This window comes from Tetrao urogallus (assembly GCF_951394365.1).
Source record: "Tetrao urogallus genome assembly, chromosome: 6".
NCBI lineage: Eukaryota > Metazoa > Chordata > Aves > Galliformes > Phasianidae > Tetrao > Tetrao urogallus.
In genome coordinates, this window is record NC_136819.1 from 28,456,703 (window position 1) to 28,478,314 (window position 21,612).

The 21,612-nt window shown below is 42.4% G+C and overlaps 1 protein-coding gene across 10 annotated transcripts in view; it reads left to right on the forward strand.

The window, feature by feature from the left end:
• The window catches only part of ACTN1 (actinin alpha 1), a gene marked incomplete at both ends in the record, with an annotated part of 80,836 nt that extends 63,417 nt beyond the window's left edge, over positions 1-17,419 (forward strand). For 3 of the 10 annotated variants that reach the window (XM_079537856.1, XM_079537859.1, XM_079537865.1), the window contains 12 exons: positions 978-1,208; positions 1,738-1,885; positions 2,440-2,590; positions 4,917-5,025; positions 5,493-5,633; positions 7,743-7,925; positions 8,843-8,977; positions 9,849-10,028; positions 10,971-11,117; positions 13,074-13,154; positions 15,218-15,376; positions 17,261-17,419. In XM_079537856.1, the coding sequence (XP_079393982.1) occupies positions 978-1,208; positions 1,738-1,885; positions 2,440-2,590; positions 4,917-5,025; positions 5,493-5,633; positions 7,743-7,925; positions 8,843-8,977; positions 9,849-10,028; positions 10,971-11,117; positions 13,074-13,154; positions 15,218-15,376; positions 17,261-17,419 (1,824 nt within the window). Of the gene's footprint in view, positions 1-977; positions 1,209-1,737; positions 1,886-2,439; positions 2,591-4,916; positions 5,026-5,492; positions 5,634-7,742; positions 7,926-8,842; positions 8,978-9,848; positions 10,029-10,970; positions 11,118-13,073; positions 13,155-13,695; positions 13,762-15,217; positions 15,377-17,260 lie in introns of all 10 variants that reach the window. The other 7 variants (XM_079537858.1, XM_079537864.1, XM_079537861.1 and 4 more) reach the window with 6 other exon arrangements.
• Between the last annotated feature and the right edge of the window lie 4,193 nt (positions 17,420-21,612).

Sequence of the window (21,612 nt, forward strand, 5' to 3'; positions counted from 1 at the left end):
TTTTTTCTTTCCCTTCTAGCTTGAGAAAAATGAAAGAAAAATTGGCTTTTAAGTGAAAAATTCCCATATAGCAGTTTTAAGTTTCTCATCTATTAGCCACAACAATAATAAACTTTAAGGAAAAATCAAGCTGTTTTGACTTGTCTTGCTCAGGACTGCATATATGTCTAATGATATCTTTCATACAAATTGTATGCCAGCATAGTGCAGAAGTCAGGAATTGGATCTAAGGAAGTCAAGAGGTAGATAATTGAGGAAAGAAATATGTGTTTGCTGATAATTGGAAAGAATCTGTGTACAATACAGTCTTAGGCTGCTTTGGTTAATGGAGAAGGCTGACAGACTGACATCAGTGAAACTCCAGAAGTGACCAAATGTGGTCTGGAATATGTTTGTGGAAGATAAGTGTGGAGGGAAAGATGGAAAACATAGGTCAAACATAGCCCACAAACCTGTTTTCAGCCTGGTTTAAAAGTGTAGGACACTACTTCACTCACGCTATGGACTGCTTGTCACCACCTTGCCAGCTCCACAACTCAAAGGGCAATGCTGACTTCTAAGCAGCTAGAGTGAGAAAAGCATAACTGGAGGGAGCAACTTGCTTTCTCCTTTCAGATACCTCTGGAGCTAGTATGTCTTACAGCATCCTCTAGTTGTGCAACAGCCCAGCAAAATTCTCAGGCTTTAGTGCAGTCTAAGGACATTGTTTGGTCCTGATTGTGTGAAAGCTATGACTGAACTTGTTGTACTGGCAGTGCTGTACAAGCAGTACTACTCATTGTGGTAAGGAATGGGCTGCTTATAAAGGAAAAAATATGTAATCCCAGAAAGGCTGGCAAGGTTTTCTTTACTGTCTCTGCTGTAGGTAGAATCTTTATGATAGCAAACAAAAGTAAATGTTCCCTAGTAAGATCAGACCAACACCTGTAGTTTTAACACAGTTTCAATTCAAGGCTTCTTGACGTTGCTTTTTTCAGCTGCTGGAGTGGATCCGTCGCACCATCCCCTGGCTGGAGAACCGGGCACCAGAGAACACCATGCAAGCCATGCAGCAGAAACTGGAGGACTTCCGGGACTACCGCCGCCTGCACAAGCCCCCCAAAGTCCAAGAGAAGTGCCAACTTGAGATCAATTTCAACACCTTGCAGACCAAGCTACGGCTCAGCAACAGGCCAGCCTTCATGCCTTCGGAAGGGAAAATGGTTTCTGTGAGTGGGTGTAATTGAGTATATACTCAAGCTGTTTCTAAAAAATGAGACTTGTTTATGTCTATTGGTGGGCAGAGCAACGTCCATCTTCAGAGTGAACTATTCTGTAGTAGGAACCCCACAGAATACAGTTCAGTAAGTCCATGATAAGAGAGGTGCAAGAAATCATTGCTCCTCCGTCTCTAACCCAGATCTGAGGTTCTTCACAAGTTCCACGCCCTTGTGAGGAGATGTCTGGGTGCCTCTCATTCTTTCTAATTCAGAAATGGTTGAGTTTTGCTGTATTTTTGTGTGCGGGAATGTTTAGAGAGGTTCTCTCATGCAGACAAGAATATCCTGATTACTGCTAGACCTGCTTATCTTAAGTCTGACACTTTGTCTTCTTGACCTGTCTGCACAACCCTCTGAGATTAAAAGCCCACATCCATTCTCTCCAACCAATTTGAACTGTGTAGCCTACTGGGAATAATTCTGAAGTACTTCTACCCTAACTTCTCACCTCTACTTCTTCCCATGCTCCTGTCTCTAGGATATAAACAATGCCTGGGGTGGCCTAGAACAGGCTGAGAAGGGCTATGAGGAGTGGTTGTTGAATGAGATCCGGAGGCTAGAGAGGTTGGATCACCTGGCAGAGAAGTTCCGGCAGAAGGCATCTATTCACGAGTCCTGGACAGATGGTAAATGCCAGCCTACATACTTTCTATTGCCTGACATAGTGCTGTCAGTTATGCAGGGAGGAAGAGATGGATCATATATGGGTTCTTGTATGAGATTTTCCTTTTCAGGGATTCACTTATTACTTTATTAGGAAGAAAATCATGAAAATCACTGTGATCTCTGTTCTGCATCTGCATTCCCTAGCTGACAGAGTGAGATTCTTGGATAAAATAGAGCTACAGAGGAGAGAAGAGGTTGCTGCAATTGTCATTTACAGGACCAGCATAGCACAGTTCGTGCATAGCAAGATGAGTTCGGTATAAATTGTGACTGCAGAGACTTGAGCTGCTGCGCTGTTTGCATCTCTGCTGATCATGGCAAACTCATTCTCAGTGATTTGAAAGTTATAATTTTGCAATTCTAGGCAGGTATGTGCAAGGGCAAGACTTGGGAAGTGTCTAGAGTGGAGAAACTGCAAAATGGAGGGCCCCAGGGCTGTCTAGGTGCAAGGAAACTGGCTTTGGGAGCATTGGGTCCAGTCCTTCATTATCCTGTTCTTTGGCTCCCTCCCCAGGTAAGGAAGCGATGCTGCAGCAGAAGGATTATGAGACTGCTACCCTCTCGGAGATAAAGGCACTGCTGAAGAAACACGAGGCCTTTGAGAGTGACCTGGCTGCACACCAAGACCGCGTGGAACAGATTGCTGCTATTGCACAAGAGCTGAAGTACGGCACCCCAGCATACATCTGATCCTTGGGGCCAGAGAGGCCTGATCAACTTTGCCCTCTGGACAGCCATGAAATCATTCCCACACAAAAATGTTGGGAAGCCCAAGTGTTTCCAAACTGTATCTAGGATACTTCTCTTCAGTATCCAGACACACCAGAAAAGCAGGCCAGGAAATGGTTGAGTTGTGGGTGCTGATGAGGGGGAGGCAGAATTACATTCTCAAGCCAAGTTTCCACTCTTTTCCAGCTTGTTATGCTGCTGTGAACCTTTTCCTAAAGAGGAAACCTGTCTCTGGCCCCTGCTAGGTTTCAGAGTTGAAGCAGTGTTTGGCTTTTCCAGGAACAGAAGGAAATAGCAGAGGATAGCATACACTTCAGAGATTCCCATTGATTCTGCTTTATCAAAAACAGTGAAGAAAAAAACCCAGTTGTTTCAGCCCATCATGGCCTCTGTTGCCACTGCAGGCGTTTTGCTCCAAGAGTAATGGGCCATGTGCATCCAGTTAGCACTTGCACCAGGGGCTCTTTCCAGCAACTCAGTTGCCTCTGTGCTTCCCCCTGGTTTAGAAACATTCACCTCTCCACACCTTTTCCTGGAGTGAGGAGCGATCAGTCACCAGCATAAATGGTGTCTCACCAGAGTGGGAAATTGATTGCTAGGGGGAGCACAGGGAAAGATTTTTAAGCCCTGCATATTTCTTGGCGAAAACAGTCTGAGCGGTTTGGCTTTCAGTTTGTTTCCTATAATTAAAAATACTTCCGCATCATATCAGCTTATCTCAAGTTAGACATTGTCTGGATTAGACCAGCTCCCTTGGGCTGAATGACTTTTTTCTCTAAAAAATCGGGATTATTGGATCAAGATCGTTATCTCCTTTACCAGCACAGATTTAAGAAGTGTTCCCTTTGCCACTGGAGGATTGACCTTGAAACAGGAGGAGAGTTCAAGGCAATCCTCCGTGTCAGTAAGATTAAAACTGAGGCTAGTTAGTCAGCAAGCATTAGCTGACCTGTCACTTCCAAAGCAAGTGCTACGTGCCAGACAAAACAGCTGCAACTCTTAATAGCGACAGGGAAGGATGCATCCTAAATTGAGGAAGAGGTAATTTCTTCCGAAGTGTGAGAACAGAATGCTCTACCATCCTTCCGAAAGCCATCTCCCACATTAGCAAAGGCATTGTGCCTTCAAATAACATGGCTAAGCACAGATGCACTACCAGGGAGATCAAGAAGCTCTGTGACTATTCATACCAGGCATGTGGGGGGGCACGGGCACATTTGACTCCCCAGCACAAGATCTGAGTGCATTATAGGCAAGACTCAGGAGCAGTTATTTCAGCTGCAGTGCTTGCTGTGCAGCAAAGTAGATCAAGGAACTGATCTGGATTAAAAACGCAGCAAAGAAAATGTTATTTTTAGCCCAAGGCAGTTTTATGACTAGCTTTCCGCAAGACTACCAACAGTTGTGCCCACACACCTCAGGAGGGGCAGTACAATCATGGGAAGAAATGAAGTAGGAGGAAACTGTTGCAACCTGTATTACTGCTTAAGAGAAATGCTCGTCATATTGCCCAGGGTCGTTTGGTAGCTCTGCAAGTTATTCCACCTTCTCTTTCATGAGTGACACTTCACAGTTTTCAGGGCTTGTCTCCTGCCTACAAGCTTCTTCCTCTTCGATCATGTGCAGAACCAAGAGCAATATGCAGTGCAAAACCACAATCTTTGGCCTACCCCTACCCTCCATTTTCCAGCCATGCTCTTAACAGCCCTTATTCCAGGAATGCCAGGCTATAGACATTGTAGCCAAGTACCATCTGGCATATAGGAGAGAAATTTGCATTGTAATTCAGGAATTGTCCTAAATAAACAAATTGTTGCTGAAGATTGCCACCTTTCCTCTTAAAATAATCTTACGTGGCTTCTTTGCGTTTGCAATGAAATCATTATTGCCCTTTCTCCTGATGTATATACACGCAGATAGCTAGCCTATGTGATGTTCTTAAGCAGAATACAGAAGCATACTACTGCTTTTAATGTGCTTATTCCCAGCCCAAGTAAAGACTGTACTCCCTTCCCCCAGTGCCAAGTAGTTCCTGTGAGGTAGCCAAGAGTGTGGTTATTGTTCTTCCTGTTCTGTGTTGTGTGGTATGCCATTGTCTCCAAAGATAGACTCTACTGTACTCTTGGCATACTTCATTTGCAGAGACCACAAACCTTCAGTTTGCATCTATTCTTAAAACTGATAAAGACTACTTCTAATGTATTTATCATTCTTCTAAAGGCCTTTATTTGGTATTTTGTTCTTTTTCTCCACCCCTCATAGTGAGCTGGACTATTACGATTCTCCAAGTGTCAATGCCAGGTGCCAGAAGATCTGTGATCAGTGGGATAATCTGGGTGCCCTAACCCAGAAACGTAGAGAAGCTTTAGAGGTGAGTCATATCTCCAAAACAACCTTTGGGATTACATGAGTAGGTCATTTGTGGGAAACAAGCTACAGTGTGCATGAATGTCCTATTTCAGCCCTTTTGTCCACTTCCAGAAATCCCAGACTGTAGCCCAGAGCTGTGTGTCAGTATATTTAACCTCCTTCTCTGTTTCCAGCCCAGTTACAATACTATTCATTTGCTTAGGTTATTGATTTGTTTCTAGTCTTCTGTGTTTGTAATTTTATTCTGCTTGAAAAGACTCGTTTTGTTTCGGAGGACCTCATACTTTTTCCTCAGAGGGAGGAAAAAATCCATCCTATGTGTAATGACTTAACAGAGACTTTTGCTGTAGTGCCTTCCTGAGAGTACCAAGGACATCTGAAGGGAAGGAGCAACTCAAAGAACCCATGTATCTGTGTGATTTTTATTCTCTAATCATATTCCCTGATTTTCTTTCTGTGCATGCTTAGAGGACAGAGAAGCTACTGGAAACAATTGACCAGTTGTACCTGGAATATGCCAAACGAGCTGCCCCCTTCAATAACTGGATGGAAGGGGCCATGGAGGACCTCCAGGACACGTTCATTGTTCACACCATTGAGGAGATCCAGGTACAGAGCAGTCATTTGCACAAGCTGTTCTGTCAGAGGTCTCCAGAATTCCTAATGGTGATGGATTTTTAGGCCATGTTTTGATACTGCTGCTCTAGTGAATGAGCCATGGCACAGGCAATGAAAAGGATCATGCTTTTCTTTTAATTATTTCCAAAAACCTGTATCTGAACAGATATGAGTCAAGTTCACATTATCCTAGCTGAGTACAGAGAACCGAAAGTGGATTTTTCATTCTGACTCCAGTCTTATAAATGAGAGCTGGAAAGCTGAGAGAATTTTTTAGTGTCTTGCATTTGTTAGGGTTTTTTGGGTTGTTTTTTTTTGGGGGGGGGGGGGGAGGGGGGGGGGTGCTTTTTGTTTTTGTTTTGTTTTGTTTTTTTAATCAAAATGAGCAAAACTTAGTTCTACTGTCAGGTTCTGTGGCTCAGTTGTCCCATGTAATGTCGTATTCAGGTCATTTGGTCCTGTGTGATGTGTCATGAGGGTGATTGTTGGGCTGCCAGCTGGGTTTCGGTGCTGAGTAGAGGAAACATCAGGATTCTGCATTTTATTAGCGGATTGCCATTTGAAGCCAAAGATTTCTTGCTTCTTGCAAGACAATGGGGACTTCCTCTTCTGAGAGGGTGTAATGAAAGGAGTTTGAAGTATCTGTAGGTAATTTTTTGACCTTTGAGAGCAGGAATTATCCTTCTCTGGGTTCTAGAGGGGAGTCTGTTTCTTCTGCTTGATGGGCTCCTGAAAAGAATCCAGGTATTCATTTGGATTTAGCTGGTTGACATGAACAGCCAGGATATTCTTACAATAGTAAGAATACAATACAAGTGTATTACAATACAATCTTACAATATCTTACAATAGTATCTTACAGTATCTTACAATAGTAAGTCTTAGTGCAGTTGCTGCACTACTGCCGTAATTTCCTCCTGACATTGTGCTTTCTCAGGACTTGGTCAGTTTGTCAAAACCTGATGAGTATTTTGTAGGAATGATTGACAGCAATATGGCTATCAGTGAGGCAGTGAGTGAGAAACCAGCAGTTCTTTCATAATGCAAAACAAATCTGAAAAACATTTAAACATTTCCATCATCTCTTTGTGACTGCAGAATATTCCCCAGCTCTCCCAGACTTGCATTATATTTCTACAGGCACTGCAGCAGCTGCAAACAATGAGTCACCATGTAAGGAAGCAATTTTACAAAAGTAGTTACAGTGTATGTGTTGTAAGAAAGTGGTCAGTTATAAGGTTTACTTTCATTCCTTCTTCTGTCCACACTGTTCCTTCCATTATCCCTGCATGTGTTTCTCTGTCTCACATCTGTTTTGCTGCCTCATCCCCTGTGTTTGCTTCCCTACTCTTGATCTTCCAGACTTCTGGGATGAAACATCTTAAATGCCTAGAGAAGCAGCTGGAAGTGAGCCAGGACCAACTGGCTTGTCAGCTATCCACAAGCTGCCAACAAGCATGCCCCCACCTTCAGTCTTTGGATCACAGTCTGGGCACCACAGCCAGATGGGGAACAGAAAGAGCCTGTTGTGTACAGGGAGAGGGAGCAATTTTCAGCAACAGGAGCTTATGTTGCCTGTGCAGGTTTGCTGCGGTCTGAAAGACCTTCATCTAGTTCTAACTTACACTGATCATACTGGATCTGACTTGGTTATTCATCTAGAGTCATCTTTGTTATAGACTTTGTACATATCTAGTGGGAGAAGAACTGTATGGTGCATTTAGGCTCATGAGATACGGCCACTTTAGAGTAATGCTAGCAGTTCAGTCTTTCCTAAGGGAACTAACAGCCTGTCACACAGCAGTGTTGGAGAAACAGTTTCCCTTAAACTGTGAGCCAGAATTATTCCATTATGTTTTGGGATGCGATCTCTCTTTCTGGTGAAAATGGAAGAGAAACAAATAGAGGGAAAAGGAGACTTCATTTAACTACTTAAAACAACCTGTTTAGTGATGCTGAGAGATACTGTAAGTCTGTTGGAAAAGCCTGTTTTGTATCCTGGAAATGTATAAACTTTTGCAGTTACTTCAACAGAGATGTATTTGGTCAAGGAGCTATTCAGTGACTAATGCTCTTTTTGCTGCTGTCTTCCTTCCACAGGGATTGACCACAGCCCACGAACAGTTCAAAGCCACTTTGCCAGATGCTGACAAGGAGCGACAGGCCATCCTGGGAATCCACAATGAAGTCTCAAAGATTGTCCAAACGTACCACGTCAACATGGCAGGAACGAATCCTTACACTACAATCACCCCACAGGAGATCAATGGCAAATGGGAACATGTGAGTTCTTTACAGCGTTGCAGTTAGCGTGGGGAAGGCTGCTGCTCAGTCAATAGGGTGCAAGCAAGGGAATTACTTTCTCTGTTATTTTCACACTTACTGCTAAGCTTTTGCACGTTTGCCATATGTTTTTGGCTCAAATGCCATGTGCTTGGAAAGTGGAAGAATCCCTTAGAATAAATGCCTAAGGGTGTCCTTTTGTTCTCATTTTTTTAAGGAAAGATGTGAAATTAGAACTTCGAGATTTTAAGTTCTCAGTTGACCTGAAAAGCAAGTACAGTATGGGAGTCAGTGTCCTTCTCTACCATTCAACCCTTCAGATATTCAGCCCCCACAGACAAGGAGCCTTCTAATGCTATAGTACTAACAGAGCAGTTACTTTCAATACCAGCCTGTGCTGATAGTTCTTACCACAAAATCAGTGGCAGACTACAACTACTGCATTTAAGCAAATATCAGGCACCAAAACCCCAGATAGTGGATGAAAGCTGCTTTTCATGGCACGAGATGAATTTGCAGAATTCATCCTGCATTGACGAGGATTCACATTCCATGAGCCTCCCTGCAAGGCCTAATGCTTATGACTGCCTTTTTTCAGAACAAGCAGTCCCCTCCTTATTCTTACAAGCCTGTTTGCACCCGCACTGACAGAGAAGCACTGTGCTTTCTCCAAAACCTAACCCTAGCTGTAGAGAGTGCCCAGGTCCAACACCCACTCCACCTGGGGCTCCCCCCACACGTGGCGAGGATTAAGCGCTTCTGGCAGCCCAGAGTCTTTTTTAACAGCCCCTTCACAAACCCGCTCACAGTGGGACTCTTCACTTTCTCTGTTTCTCTTTTCTTGCATCAGTTTCTAGAGTTATTATTCATTTGGTGTCATATATATGAAATGCACACTTTGTTACTCTTTGCTCAAGGTGCGGCAGCTGGTTCCTAGAAGGGATCAAGCCCTAATGGAAGAACATGCTCGCCAGCAGCAAAATGAGCGGCTTCGTAAGCAGTTTGGTGCACAAGCCAATGTCATCGGTCCCTGGATTCAGACCAAGATGGAGGTATGGCTTTTCTCATTTTCATTTTCTTTTCTTGATTTTTCACTCATCCTTTTATTCTGATTCTCCTTTTACTACTGATGTGGTCATTATTCCTTGAGATTACAAGGGAAACTTTTATAGAAAATACAGAGAATCCAAAGATTGGTATCAGTTACTGAAGTGCTTGTACTTTTCTTCCCCTAACTCTTTAGTAAAGAGATAAAAAAAATGCTACCCAGAGTGGGGAACGCTGGTATTCTAATAGAGTTGAATTTATATGCAGCATGGGAAAGAACCTGCATCAAAAGCATATTTTTATGGAACTGCTTTCATAGCAGTTGCACATGGCTCTTGTTACACATGAGAAAATAAATACATCTAGTGTGCTGAACATCAGCAGAAGAGAAACATTTTTAATGGAGATCTTCTCTCTTTAGGTAAACTATGAATTAAAGTAATTCATAATATATATAATTCATAATACATAGTATAATAGGAGTTGGTAAGATGAAAATTATGAAGCTGTTAATGAGGATAGGAGATAGAAGAGAGCAATTACAGAAATATTACTCTGTAGAAGTATTAACACAGTGGCAGAGAACACATCAGGAAAAGTTCTGGCTTGCTCCAGTACTAGCTTATAAACTACAGTTTCCTTCTTTTGCATCTTTAGATTAGGTGCATCTTATATGATGCACTCCACTTGGAAAATTTTCCAGGCTCTGCTGAAATTTTTGCTGACGCTGTCTGCTCACGTGGAGTAACTTCTCTCTGAGACGTTTTTTTGTTTTGATTCATCATCCTGTGTAAGCATGAAATAGCTGCATTAATAAATATCAGCCACGTGAAGGCTCTTCCTTCTAACAGGGTCTGATACTTTTGGCTTTTGCAGGAGATTGGCCGCATTTCAATAGAGATGCATGGGACTCTGGAGGACCAGCTCAACCATTTGCGGCAATATGAGAAAAGCATTGTGAATTACAAACCAAAGATCGACCAGTTGGAAGGAGACCACCAACAGATCCAGGAGGCGCTTATCTTTGACAACAAGCACACCAACTACACCATGGAGGTAAATGTTTTGCAGTGCCTTTTCCCTGCTGGAATGTAGTGCCAGCAGATCAGACAGATTGATCTGTTGTTGCACCAGCTGCATCCAGTTCAGGCAATATGTTGTGGTTCTTAGGAAAACGGAGAGCTTGACAGAACGGCCAAGCATGCAACATCATGTCACTGAAATTCTTTTCAGCCTTACTGTACTTTATGCCAACCCAGTCTGTGGTACTTCATACAGTGTCGCATTGCCTTCCACAATGCAGACAACAGAAATAACCTAAATCAGATCAACAGTATTGCTTGAAAAATTGGCTGGTCTTGTATCCTGGCTGTGTTAGCCCACTAACTGGAACTAGAAAGCCCACACAAGTGTTGGTGATTTTGAGCTGCTATAGCGTGGAAGAAGAAAAAAGTCCAACAGAACCTTTTCAAGATAAGTGTCTGGCTTACTGTTGACAGCATGAGGTTTCATGGAAAAAAACTGAATTCAACATGACTCCATCAAAACACAGACAGGCTTTGAAACTTGCTTTTTTGTTTCTGGCCAGCTCTGGCCACAGATGTAGTGGAGCACCAGTATATTCCAAGGATTGTGGTTCATTTATTTTCTGGGTTCATGTAAAGAGAGTTTTCTGTCCAAATAAGTTCTGTAAGCATCATCTTTTGTGTTAAAGGCTCCCAGTGTGCTAAGCTACAAGGGAAAGGACCTTTGCAATAGGACCAGGACTTTATTATGAGCAGAAAGTGGCCTCTTCAATACTTTGTCCTGTCAAAATTCACATTTTAAACATCCAGTTGGCTCACACGGCAGATGAGAAGGAAGCTCTTCTGAGCAAAGAGACTGCCTTGGCCATGAGGATCACTTAATTTGCCACAAGTAGCACATTTGATCTAGTAGCCTTAGAGGCAGAAGAGCTACTTTTTAATTTTAAAATTGTCTTATTCTCTTTTTTTCCAGCATATTCGAGTGGGCTGGGAGCAGCTATTAACAACAATTGCTAGAACCATTAATGAAGTGGAAAATCAGATTCTGACCCGTGATGCCAAAGGAATAAGCCAGGAACAGATGAATGAGTTCCGAGCCTCTTTCAACCATTTTGACAGGGTAAGTCAGTGTTGACTGCAGCTTGGTAAGCTGCAAGCTTCCATGTAGACTGCACAGTGCAATAAGAAACAGTCACCATGATAAAACTAAATCAGTAGAATATGTTTGATTCTTAAAAATGCCACTCCTGTGGAGCACGGAGACTGAGAAGTGATCATTAGGCTGGAAGATATCTGAAATTCAAAGATCCCTGGTAAAGATAATGTTTGAAAATGTTTGAAGGCTTATTTAGGAAATTTGATTTTTAGCTCAGCTTCACTATCTTGATTTATAGAATCCTTTGGAGCAGCCATCCTTTACTCTAACAGACTATCACATAAACTGGTATTTAAAAAAACAGCATTGCTCTTGTATGGAGCAAACAGGAGGATCAGCACAACACTGCAAAATGTAAATAAACCCTGATGTAAAGCCTGCCTTGCCTTACTGTGGAAATATATGTCAAGGCACTAACAGATACAAAAAGAAAAGATTTCCTCAAAGAAAATCCTCCCCTTGGTTATCCACCCTCCCTGCAGCTCTTCCTTTTATGGTGAGAAGCCATCAGCTAGCATTCTTCTATTGACCAAATCAGAAACTTTCACACATGGAAGCAGAGACAGCAGTCCAAACCTGACACCATCTCACGACTGGCTGTAGGTTCAGTTGTTAACCCCCTCAATGTTTGGAAATCCATGAGCCGCCTGCAGGTACTAAATCAGTGACGAAAATGTAGGTGCCTTCCACCATTTGCTGCACGAGTCAGGCTGTTAGAAAGATCTCCTGAGAGCAGGGCTGCAGCTTCCCCTCTCAGAGGCTGACAACACTTTCAGATTGCTGAGCACATTTGAGCCCCTCTCTAGCTTTTCAAAGGCAAACCAAAACCATGTCTTCCTTCCTTAGCAGGCCCCAGCCCTGTAGATTTACCATTTTTACCTGTACGTCATTTGCCCTTTCCTCCACAACAGTCTGAATAATAATGCAAAAAGATTGTGTCTTTCCCAGTCTTCGTCTATGTATTTGAGTTATGAAGGCTTAACACTGGCTTTAAAAAGCTGATTGTTTGAGAAGAGTCACAGGAATTGGCCCCACAATTATGTTTGTAGCTTCCTTTCTATGGCCAAAGATGGTGGCTGCTGGTGGGGGCTCTTCAATTACCTGGGGCTGTCCTGAGCTAAAATTCTGTGGGGCAAATGGGGATTCTCAGTTCATGTGGTAGTTTGTGATCATGGATACATCTGAACACTGGGAGAGCAGGGAATAAGCAAGGGAAAGAGCAGCTGCCAAACCTCATTGTGCCATGCTGTACAGTAGTGCTGTTTTCAAGCTGAACACTTCAAACAGCTTGCCAGTCAAAGTTCCACCTTATGTGCAGGTCTCATGAGTACAGCAATAACACTGCTCCCTTGAGCTTCAGCTGTTTTTCTTTGTCTGCTCCTGGGATGCACTGACAGCTCAGCTTCCTTGGGTGTGTTGCCAAGCATACTTGCCCTCACCTACTCCTTTGGTGGGACTTTTGACTAAAAGAATAAGGCAATGCTTCCCACTGCCTCTTCCTGCTTACCTGCACTCCAGTTACTAGCGAAACACAGGGCTTCTGGCACTATGGATAACAAGCAGTGATGCAAGTAATTCACTTGGGAGATGGAGGTCTTCAGGCTTCTGAGCAATGACTGTTTTTATTATTCAGACACTCTCAAGATGTGATGAGCTTTCTCAGAAGGAACTGTTCCAAGAGCATTTTTAGCACATGCTGAAATGTCATTGTGATATCTAATGTGCACTTTTTATTTTTCTTTCCTGTGTTTCTATCTGCATGTCATTCTTCCTCTCCCTGTCCTCTCACCCACTGCATGGTGCACCTGTTTGTTGTCTTTCCACCTCCCTTTGATTTCCTCTGTGTCTTCCTCCCTTCTGCCCCACACCGTCACCCCACTGGCACTGCATGTCCTGCTGCCTGGCACACCGCATAACCAGGACCACTCCGGCACACTTGGCCCTGAGGAATTCAAAGCCTGTCTCATCAGCTTGGGTTACGATATTGGAAACGATGCACAGGTACTGAATGCTAGTGGTGAACACAGACAGATATTAAGCTATGAAAAATAACGTTTTTTTTTCCCTTTCTTTTCTTGTTTGTCTTAATCTATTTGTCATCGTTGTTCTTGTGTTTGACTATATATGCGTCACTTTTCCGTTCTGCTTTATCTCTAAATGTACCTTGGTATCTGTTCCTTCTTAATTCTGCAATGGTTTGTCTTGTGGGAATTCCTTTTATGTCTTCAAACTATTCCATTTACTTCTGTGTCACTTAACACTCCTTCTCTTGTCCATCTCTCACTGTGTCTTTCTTAATATCTTTTGCTTTTTTGTCATTGTTTTCCATGTGTGCTAACTATTCTGTGTCCAAAACAACTTTTACATCATGGTTTCACAAACTGCCTTTGCTACATTGTTTTTCATTGTCCTGTAAATACTTTTTTCCATCTCCTCCTCCCTAAAACTCATTCTCTGTAATGTCTCATGTGGGTTCATTTCTCTCTGGATTGGTCTTCCTTTTCTCTCTCGGCTTTTCCCATCTTTGCATCACTCTCTGTAGAAGAAGACTGGTATGATGGATTGTGAAGATTTCCGAGCCTGCCTTATCTCCATGGGTTACAATATGGTAATGTAGAGCCCTCTATCACTTCTGTTCAAAGTGATTCTTTTAGCCACCTTCAGAAAGAAAGGGAGAATGTGTAGTGAGTGAATCAAGGTAAATATGATCTTATTTTCCAGCAATTGAAGTTCGATCCAGTACATGTAAAATTGTCTTGCAGCAGTAGCTGAAGATTAAAAAATTATATCATTGTCTTAATTCTTTGTATTTCAAATGAGAATTATATTTATCAAACTGTGCAGCTACAAGTGAAAGAAACTTTCTTATATTGGTACATATGCTCTACATAGTGGCACATAAGTTCCCCAGACCTAAGCATCAATTGAACTCTTCTGGAAGCCTGATTTCTGAATGCAGTCAAAGTTGCTTCTCTCATTCCTACCACTTATTTCACATGTCTTTGTTTGCGTAAGTAGGTTCAAGTCCCATTCATCCTCCCTGTAATTTTTCCCTCACCAAAGCACTTGCACATCCATGTGGCACCTTGAGAAGCACAATAACTAATGCAGAGTTTCACCAAAGACTGATATTCATCAGAGGGCAGGAGAAGACCACAATGCAAAAATGTTGAGCTCTACTCTCAGTATCTTTTTTCTGATGTCAGGCAAAGCAGTGTTTGTCTTATCAACCCAGTGTAAACATAGACACTTTTTGATGCAGTGCGCCAATCTGCAGTAACATTTGATGAGATACTTCAATTAATCTGGATAGTATACTGATCTAGAGGTATTAGAATAGTATGTACCCAGGAGAATACTCAGCCCTACTTCCCTCTCCTCGTTACTTGGGGAGAAAGGAATCCCCACAGATGAGAATAGATAATATTTTGTTTACATAAAAAAGATAAAAAAAATAAAAACCTACAGAAAACCAGACATCTCACATCATGGTTTTTTCTTCTGTAGTAAACTTATCTGTAGAACCTTTCCTGTAAAAGCTACTTCCCTGAGCCTTTCCAGATATAGAAGATCTTTTCTGCAAAGCCTGTCTAGTTAGAATAACCAGTAAACATTCAAAACCCCAGAGATGTTTCTGCTGATGGATTCTGTTCTAGTAGCAGAAGAGAACCATGAAAGTTTAGGAAATAAAAGGATGTAATGAATACAGATCTTCCAGTATTGCTACAGACATCTAGCACAGCATCTACTACAGAGAAAGCTGCATCTTCTCAAGTCTATATGATATTGTTCCTAGTAGAAGCGTTATCCTAGAGCTAGTTGGAGTTAGATGGTATTTTAGGGCACAGCTGAGAATATTTTATTCCAAAGGACAAATAAGTGGGAGTTGTGTAGGGGGCACACAACAGCCAGATTTTAAAAAAAAGTACCCTAATGCAAGGTTGAAGTTGTTTCTGTTTGACTTTGCTTTCCCAGCTGTGAGATGTGCTGCTGAACAGTTTCTCCTCACTTTCCTGGCACTGCTGCCCAAGTGTCCAGGCTTACATGACTCTCTTGTTCTCCAGGGAGAGGCAGAGTTTGCCCGCATCATGAGCATCGTCGACCCTAATCGCATGGGTGTAGTGACGTTCCAGGCCTTCATCGACTTCATGTCTCGGGAAACAGCAGATACAGATACTGCTGACCAGGTTATGGCTTCTTTCAAGATCCTGGCTGGAGATAAGGTGAGGCTCTGTGGTCTTCCTTCCAATCTGTATCGTTCCTGCCTTCCTTTTTCCCTTCTGTCTGCAAGAGGAAGTGTCGAGGGAAGCACTCTCTAGCAAGGAAGGCATTTTCACAGGAACACTGCAGTGCTGGAGGAGTGCAAGGCTAAAGTGTGGGTTAATGAGCAGCCTGCCAAGGCACTTGAAAGCCCTGTTCAGCTGTCAGCAGATCAGCAGAACTATGCTGCTCACTCTTGCATTAAAAAATGTATTAAGAGCTTAGTTTCAATTTGTTACTTTAAAATGTATGAATAGATTAAACAGATGGCTCTTGATTAATCTTCTTGAAAAACTGTTAATTACTGACAGCTATAAACTTGAGACAATCTTTGTAGATATATCTGTGGCACAGTCATTATACAGTCAATCACAGAATGCTACACATGATCTTAGCCAAAAGGCCGAGAGGTGAGACTAGGCTGTCATTAAAGATATGCTGTATCTGCAAGCTGTACAATTTTAGAAGGGCATACTGCAATAATAAATTGGTTGAAAATAAGAAAAATCACGGGATGGTGGTGACGTATTACTCTTCTAAATTTGAAACATCAGTGGAACCAGATGATACAAAAGAATTATGTATTCTTAATTTTCTTACATAAAAATCCCCACTAGTCTTCAATGTAATTGAAAAAAATAAGTGGTATCTCTAATATAATGATTCTCTGTGTTTTCTGATGATTTTATTCATTTCACGTGAAACATGGGATTCTGTTTCTCAGGCTACAGTGAGTTATTCTTTCCGCCAGTACTGGTTTCTTGCTTCACTAATCATCTTTTCATAACCTGTAACATGGAAACCCATAGAGTCCATCTTTCTCTAAGGCACAGTACCTGAGTAAAGCCAGTTCTATTGTCTTTCAAGGCCTGAAAATTCCAGTTTATTGTGGTGGGCTAAACACTGAGAAAGGAAGCTTTTGGGGATATAGTGTTATTTACTAACTCATTTATTCTTTACAGTACATTAAATATAATTTTCGGTGTTTAATATGCTGTAGTGACTATAACATGAATCAGACAGTATTTCATTATGAAGAAAAATCTCCTACTCATTCCAGTCACATAATTAAAGGCATGAAAAAAGGAATAGAAAGGAAAAGGAGAGAGAGAGAGACTCTGAAACCTGAGGTGTTATTCAGAAAACTGTGAGCGAGTCAGCTAAACACAACCTACTGGTTAGCAAACAGGCAGTTACTGTTACTAGCTGCATGAAAAGACCCCAAGCTAGTCTCACTTCAGCTGAATGAATCTCCAGAAGGCAAATTTATCTAAGACATTTTGCTTGCTTATTAAAAATGTCCGCCATGAAAGAGAAGAATTATTAGCAGAGCTGTGAAAGCTTCCAAAAGTGTTCACTTGTCTGCTGCCCGCAGTGGTGCCACCAGCCAGTGCTAGTGGGGCTGGCTCCTTTTCATGCTCTGAGGAGAGGGAATGGCAGCTCCCAAGCAGCACAAACTGCTGCCAGCCAGGGGCAAGATCCAAATGAAGTTTCTGCTTCTTCCTGTTTGCCTTAAGCTGGACCTCCACTTTCACTGAGAAGGTACAACAATTTATCTGAACTCCCACCAGGCCTTTTCTTTAGGTGTGCCAGCATGTCTCCTGCAGAAACAGTCTTCCTCTCCTCTGTAAAAGCATGTTCTTGGCCAAGCAGTAAGGAGAGCAACTACATTTCCCTGACAGGTGCATGCCTGGCAGGCTCTGTTTATGGGCACACAGCAAAAGTCTCGTTACTGTGGTCAGCCCCTGACTGCCGTCTGCTGCCCTGTGGGTGCAGGCAGTGGGGTCCTCTGATGGATGTTGGTGCTTTGAAGATAACGTCTGCCTTATCCTGTGTCTTCCTTGCAGAACTACATCACTGTGGATGAGTTACGGCGGGAACTGCCTCCTGATCAGGCTGAGTACTGCATTGCTAGAATGGCACCCTACAATGGCCGTGATGCTGTACCCGGTGCCCTGGACTACATGTCTTTCTCCACGGCGCTCTATGGCGAAAGTGACCTTTAACTTTTTTCTGTCCCACCACACAACCCTCCCCTCTCCCCGTCCAACACACCCTTCTTGCTCTTTGCAAAGCAGCCTCTGCTCCGCTCTTTTTTGTGTTTCCCTGTTTTGCTTCAGATAACAGATCATGTTTTTAAATGGGGGGGGAGGACATTGACATGACACCGCCTACCTTGCCCTTGAAATGACAGTTTACAAAATTATTTTGTGCAAAAAAGTTACGTTTTAAAAAGAACAGACATATTTTATTATAGAAAAGGGTATTTTTCTCCACCAGATTGAAACTTAAAAAGAAAATGTTCAAATATTGCACCAAATATTTTTTGTTGTGACATAGAAAGTCGAGCACAATGTTACATTCCATCCTTTCCAAAAAGAACCAACCAACAACAAAACGCCACTTGTTCTGTTAACTTCTACATTTGCGTATGTCTCTTTATCACATTTATCTTTGGAGGGGGGAAGGCACACAAGTGCATGTGTTTGCTGGTTCACTCATTTCATGAAAATATTTTATGATAAACTTTTGAAATTGCTGTGTTTTCTAGGGAAAAAATAATGTACACAGCTCATGTTTTCATATTTAATTAAAAAAATACAATATGCCTCCTATGTTTATCAGTGCACAACATTTTTTGTTGCTGAGAGTTGTCTGGTTTCAGATGAAGCTTGAGAGTTGATAACTTTGATATTGCTTGTCACAAACCATATTAAAAATTTCTTGTGATAACAGATCTAGACTTTATTCATTTGTATAGTGAATGTTTAGTTCTCTTTAGTTGAAACCACATACACGAAGAGAATCTGAAATGCTTTTTAGTTGAAATTACAATCCTTTGAATGTCAGCTTCCCACCTCCTTAAACTTTTCATTTCTGTTGAATTAAATTGGACATTACACAGCTTTCTGCCCACTTTAAATTAGATGGATTGTTTTTAATCATCCCTGACACTCATATATCTCCAGGACAATATCTTCATTATTCCTTTAAAAACAGCACAGAATTAATTACAGAGCTATGCAAACAATCACCGCATTTTGAACCATCTAATGAAGAATTCCTCCACTATTCCACGCTCAGCATTGGATAGCTCACTGCTTTTGATATTCTATCTTCTGACATCATAGATTCCTCCACCACTCATGAACACCTTTGTAGTCAACATTCAAAAGAAACCAGCCTTCAGAACAACTCTTTTGGGACCTTTCATGAATCAAAATATATGCAAACGCACGTGCCTGGAAATTAGCAAGGGGAAGGGGCTAATCCCTGTCGTCTCAGATTACAAATACATTTCTTGCCCTCCCACAACTTTTTTAGGAGTTTTTTAGGATTTTAAGGATAAAAATCTTCATTAGCACTTCATGATGCATTTCAAGTAAGCTTTTTAGGTATAACCTAAATTTATATAACCTAGCATACTTTAAAAAAAAAACAACGAAAAGTAATACCAAGAAGTGAGGCAAATAACCACTGGAGTATTGAGTGACCACTATATAGAGAAAAGACCCGTGTTATCTTAAAATAGAGTGTGCTGGGGGTGTCCAGCTGCCCTGGTGTGCTCGCAATGCGAGTGGAGCCGGGTGTGTCCTGAGCAATCCAAGGGGCAGTTCTCTGCCAGTCTGTGCTTAGAGATCTCAAAAGTCTTGACAAAAAGCTAAATGAGCTGTGTTTGTGTTTTTACTCTTCAACAGGATTCACACAAAACCCCAACTGGGCATAAGCATTTCTGGTTTTTTGAGACCAAAAGCAAATAGGTGGCTCTGCCCTGCTGGCAGCACAAACTGTGGCAGCATGGGGCCTATGACAATCCTGGCTTTGCTGTGCTAGTACCACAGAACTGCGTCCTCAGCTGAAGCTATGGTGTTTCTGAGAATCTGAATACAGCTCAAAACATTGACAAGAGGTGTACTGATAATTCTAGGCACATGGACTGGTATTCCTTCTCCACAGCCTCTGAGAAACTGGCTAGAGCTGATGTCACCCAGTCTTTGACACCCAGGTGGCAGACAAAGCCTCCCCAACCCCACGACACACGCAGAGGAGCTCTGTGATGCTGCATTCTTCACCTGTGGCACAAAATGCATCTTGCACTCATGTGGCCTAACAACCTCTCTGGCAGTTGCTATGCTGAAATTTGAATACAGCTTCTTGTGTTAGGATCATGGTTTCGAAGCTAATGTGCCTCTCTTCAGCCAAATCCTGACATCAGCCTCCATTAAATTGCTCTCTGGAAGCAGCTGTCAGCAGCTCAGTGACTGCCCCCACTGCTGCCAAGAACAGAAGCAACACAGAGCGTGTCTCAAGTTCACATCTCCCATTCAGAGATGAACTGATTGTTTTCATCAGTCTGTCGGATTCCCCATGTTCAGTCACAGCCTTGGAATAATGTTTTTTCCCAGAAATTAACCATTGTCATTTCATAGCTGTTGACATCTTCAGCTCTGGAGACCTCGGTACCTGCCTCTGCGTGTGACTGCATGATGGCCCAGGGACAAAAGCACATCAGTGCTCAGAAAACAAGGAGCTGTCCTGCCTGCAGAATGTCAGCCACATTTCTAAAAGCCTCTCAAATATGTACTGTGACTGCTGCTTGTCCAAAACCAGATCTGGTTTTGGAACAGAAGAGCAGAGCCAAGAGGCTCAGAAGACAATGAAAGGAAACTGGTCTGCAACCTTGAATGAACTTAGTTTCTAAGAAGCATTCATACATCCACAGAGGATTGGTCCAGATGAATCAGACTGGCTGGTTTTATCAGTGAACTAACAGGGATAGCAAGGAGTAATAAGAAGGCTGTTAATGGCTGTGAAAACAAACTGTGCATTAAAATGACTTTCTTCAGAAACCAGAATGCAGGTACGATTTTCAGACCATAACATTATTTGTACTAAATTATTTACATAACAGATGTTCGGTAGAACAGATACTAAGAGTGCTTCATCCCAATTAATTAATCAAATTGCCTGGTTAACTGAGTACCAGAAGAGTCACTACCACATAAGACCTTAAAATCCTTAAAAGCCATAAGCTTCTGGGAAAGTCTTAGCATAATAAACCTGGATTAGCAAAGGATAGGGCATACCCTAAGACAAACAGGTAACCAGAGCATTCCCCAGCATGCACTGAGGAGATGTGTTCGATGAGCAGTCAGTAGAGAAGACAGCCACTGCAAGGGGCAGAGCTGACTGGCAGGCTCTGTTCTGGAAATGACGTCTGTGAGGCTATTTCAGGTGGACAAATCTATCAGCTTAAGTCTACTGAAAGGGAAGGAATAAAATTAATCTTTTCTACATTCTGTGGACTTAGAGACAATATAGACTACGCACCTCACCAACAAAATATTTGATTCTTTTTTTATCTGGACACCATACAACAGTCAGGAAGTAATTCCTTGGTTTTGTGCTCTGACTTATGCTTTGATTACTGGGGTATACATGCATGAAAATATGTTGGTACAAAATGCAATCATTTCTTATCTCTTCTTAGCAAGTTTGTTCACACCTTGCCACTTGTCAGTAGTTCACAGCCTAGCAACCATCATGTTAGGTGTCACTTGAGCAAAATAGCCAGAATTTCACAAGCCTCTTGACAGAAACAGATATCAGCATGTTTCTCTCAGACAGCCCCAAGCTGGGATCCCAAAGAAACAAAGCTCTGGTTTCACAGCTGCAGGTGGGTGTCTCTGTGCTATAACACAGAGTCCTACATCTCTCACTACTGCTTCCTGGCAGCTCAGCATGTGGGTATTTTTGGTCACTAAGTGACCCACACCTGCCCCTATGTCCCGTGCAGGGACCTGACTCCAGGCCTTGGGCTCCATCTTAGACTCTGGGCTGCTGCACTTCTGAGGTGGGTGCTGTGGTGAGCACAGCTCAGTTGTTAAGTGCCTCCAGCCAGAAGCCATTTGCCTGTAGTCCTCAGGGAAGTCCACAGAGAACTGAACCCAGCTCTGTTACATTCCACTCAAAGTGCCACGGGCATCTCTGAAGGATCCCACGCCTTTTCCCAAACCATTCCACCTAGTTCCCCAGTTTCTGTTGCTACTTTCTGTGTGTACCCTGTGACTTTGGCTGTACATGTTTGCCTAAAACCAGGAACAAATTTTAAACTGCAGGGTTAAGAACACATTTTATGCCTTCTTTATTATTAGGCACACTCAACACTGCCACCATCACTTTAATGAACGTGATGTAA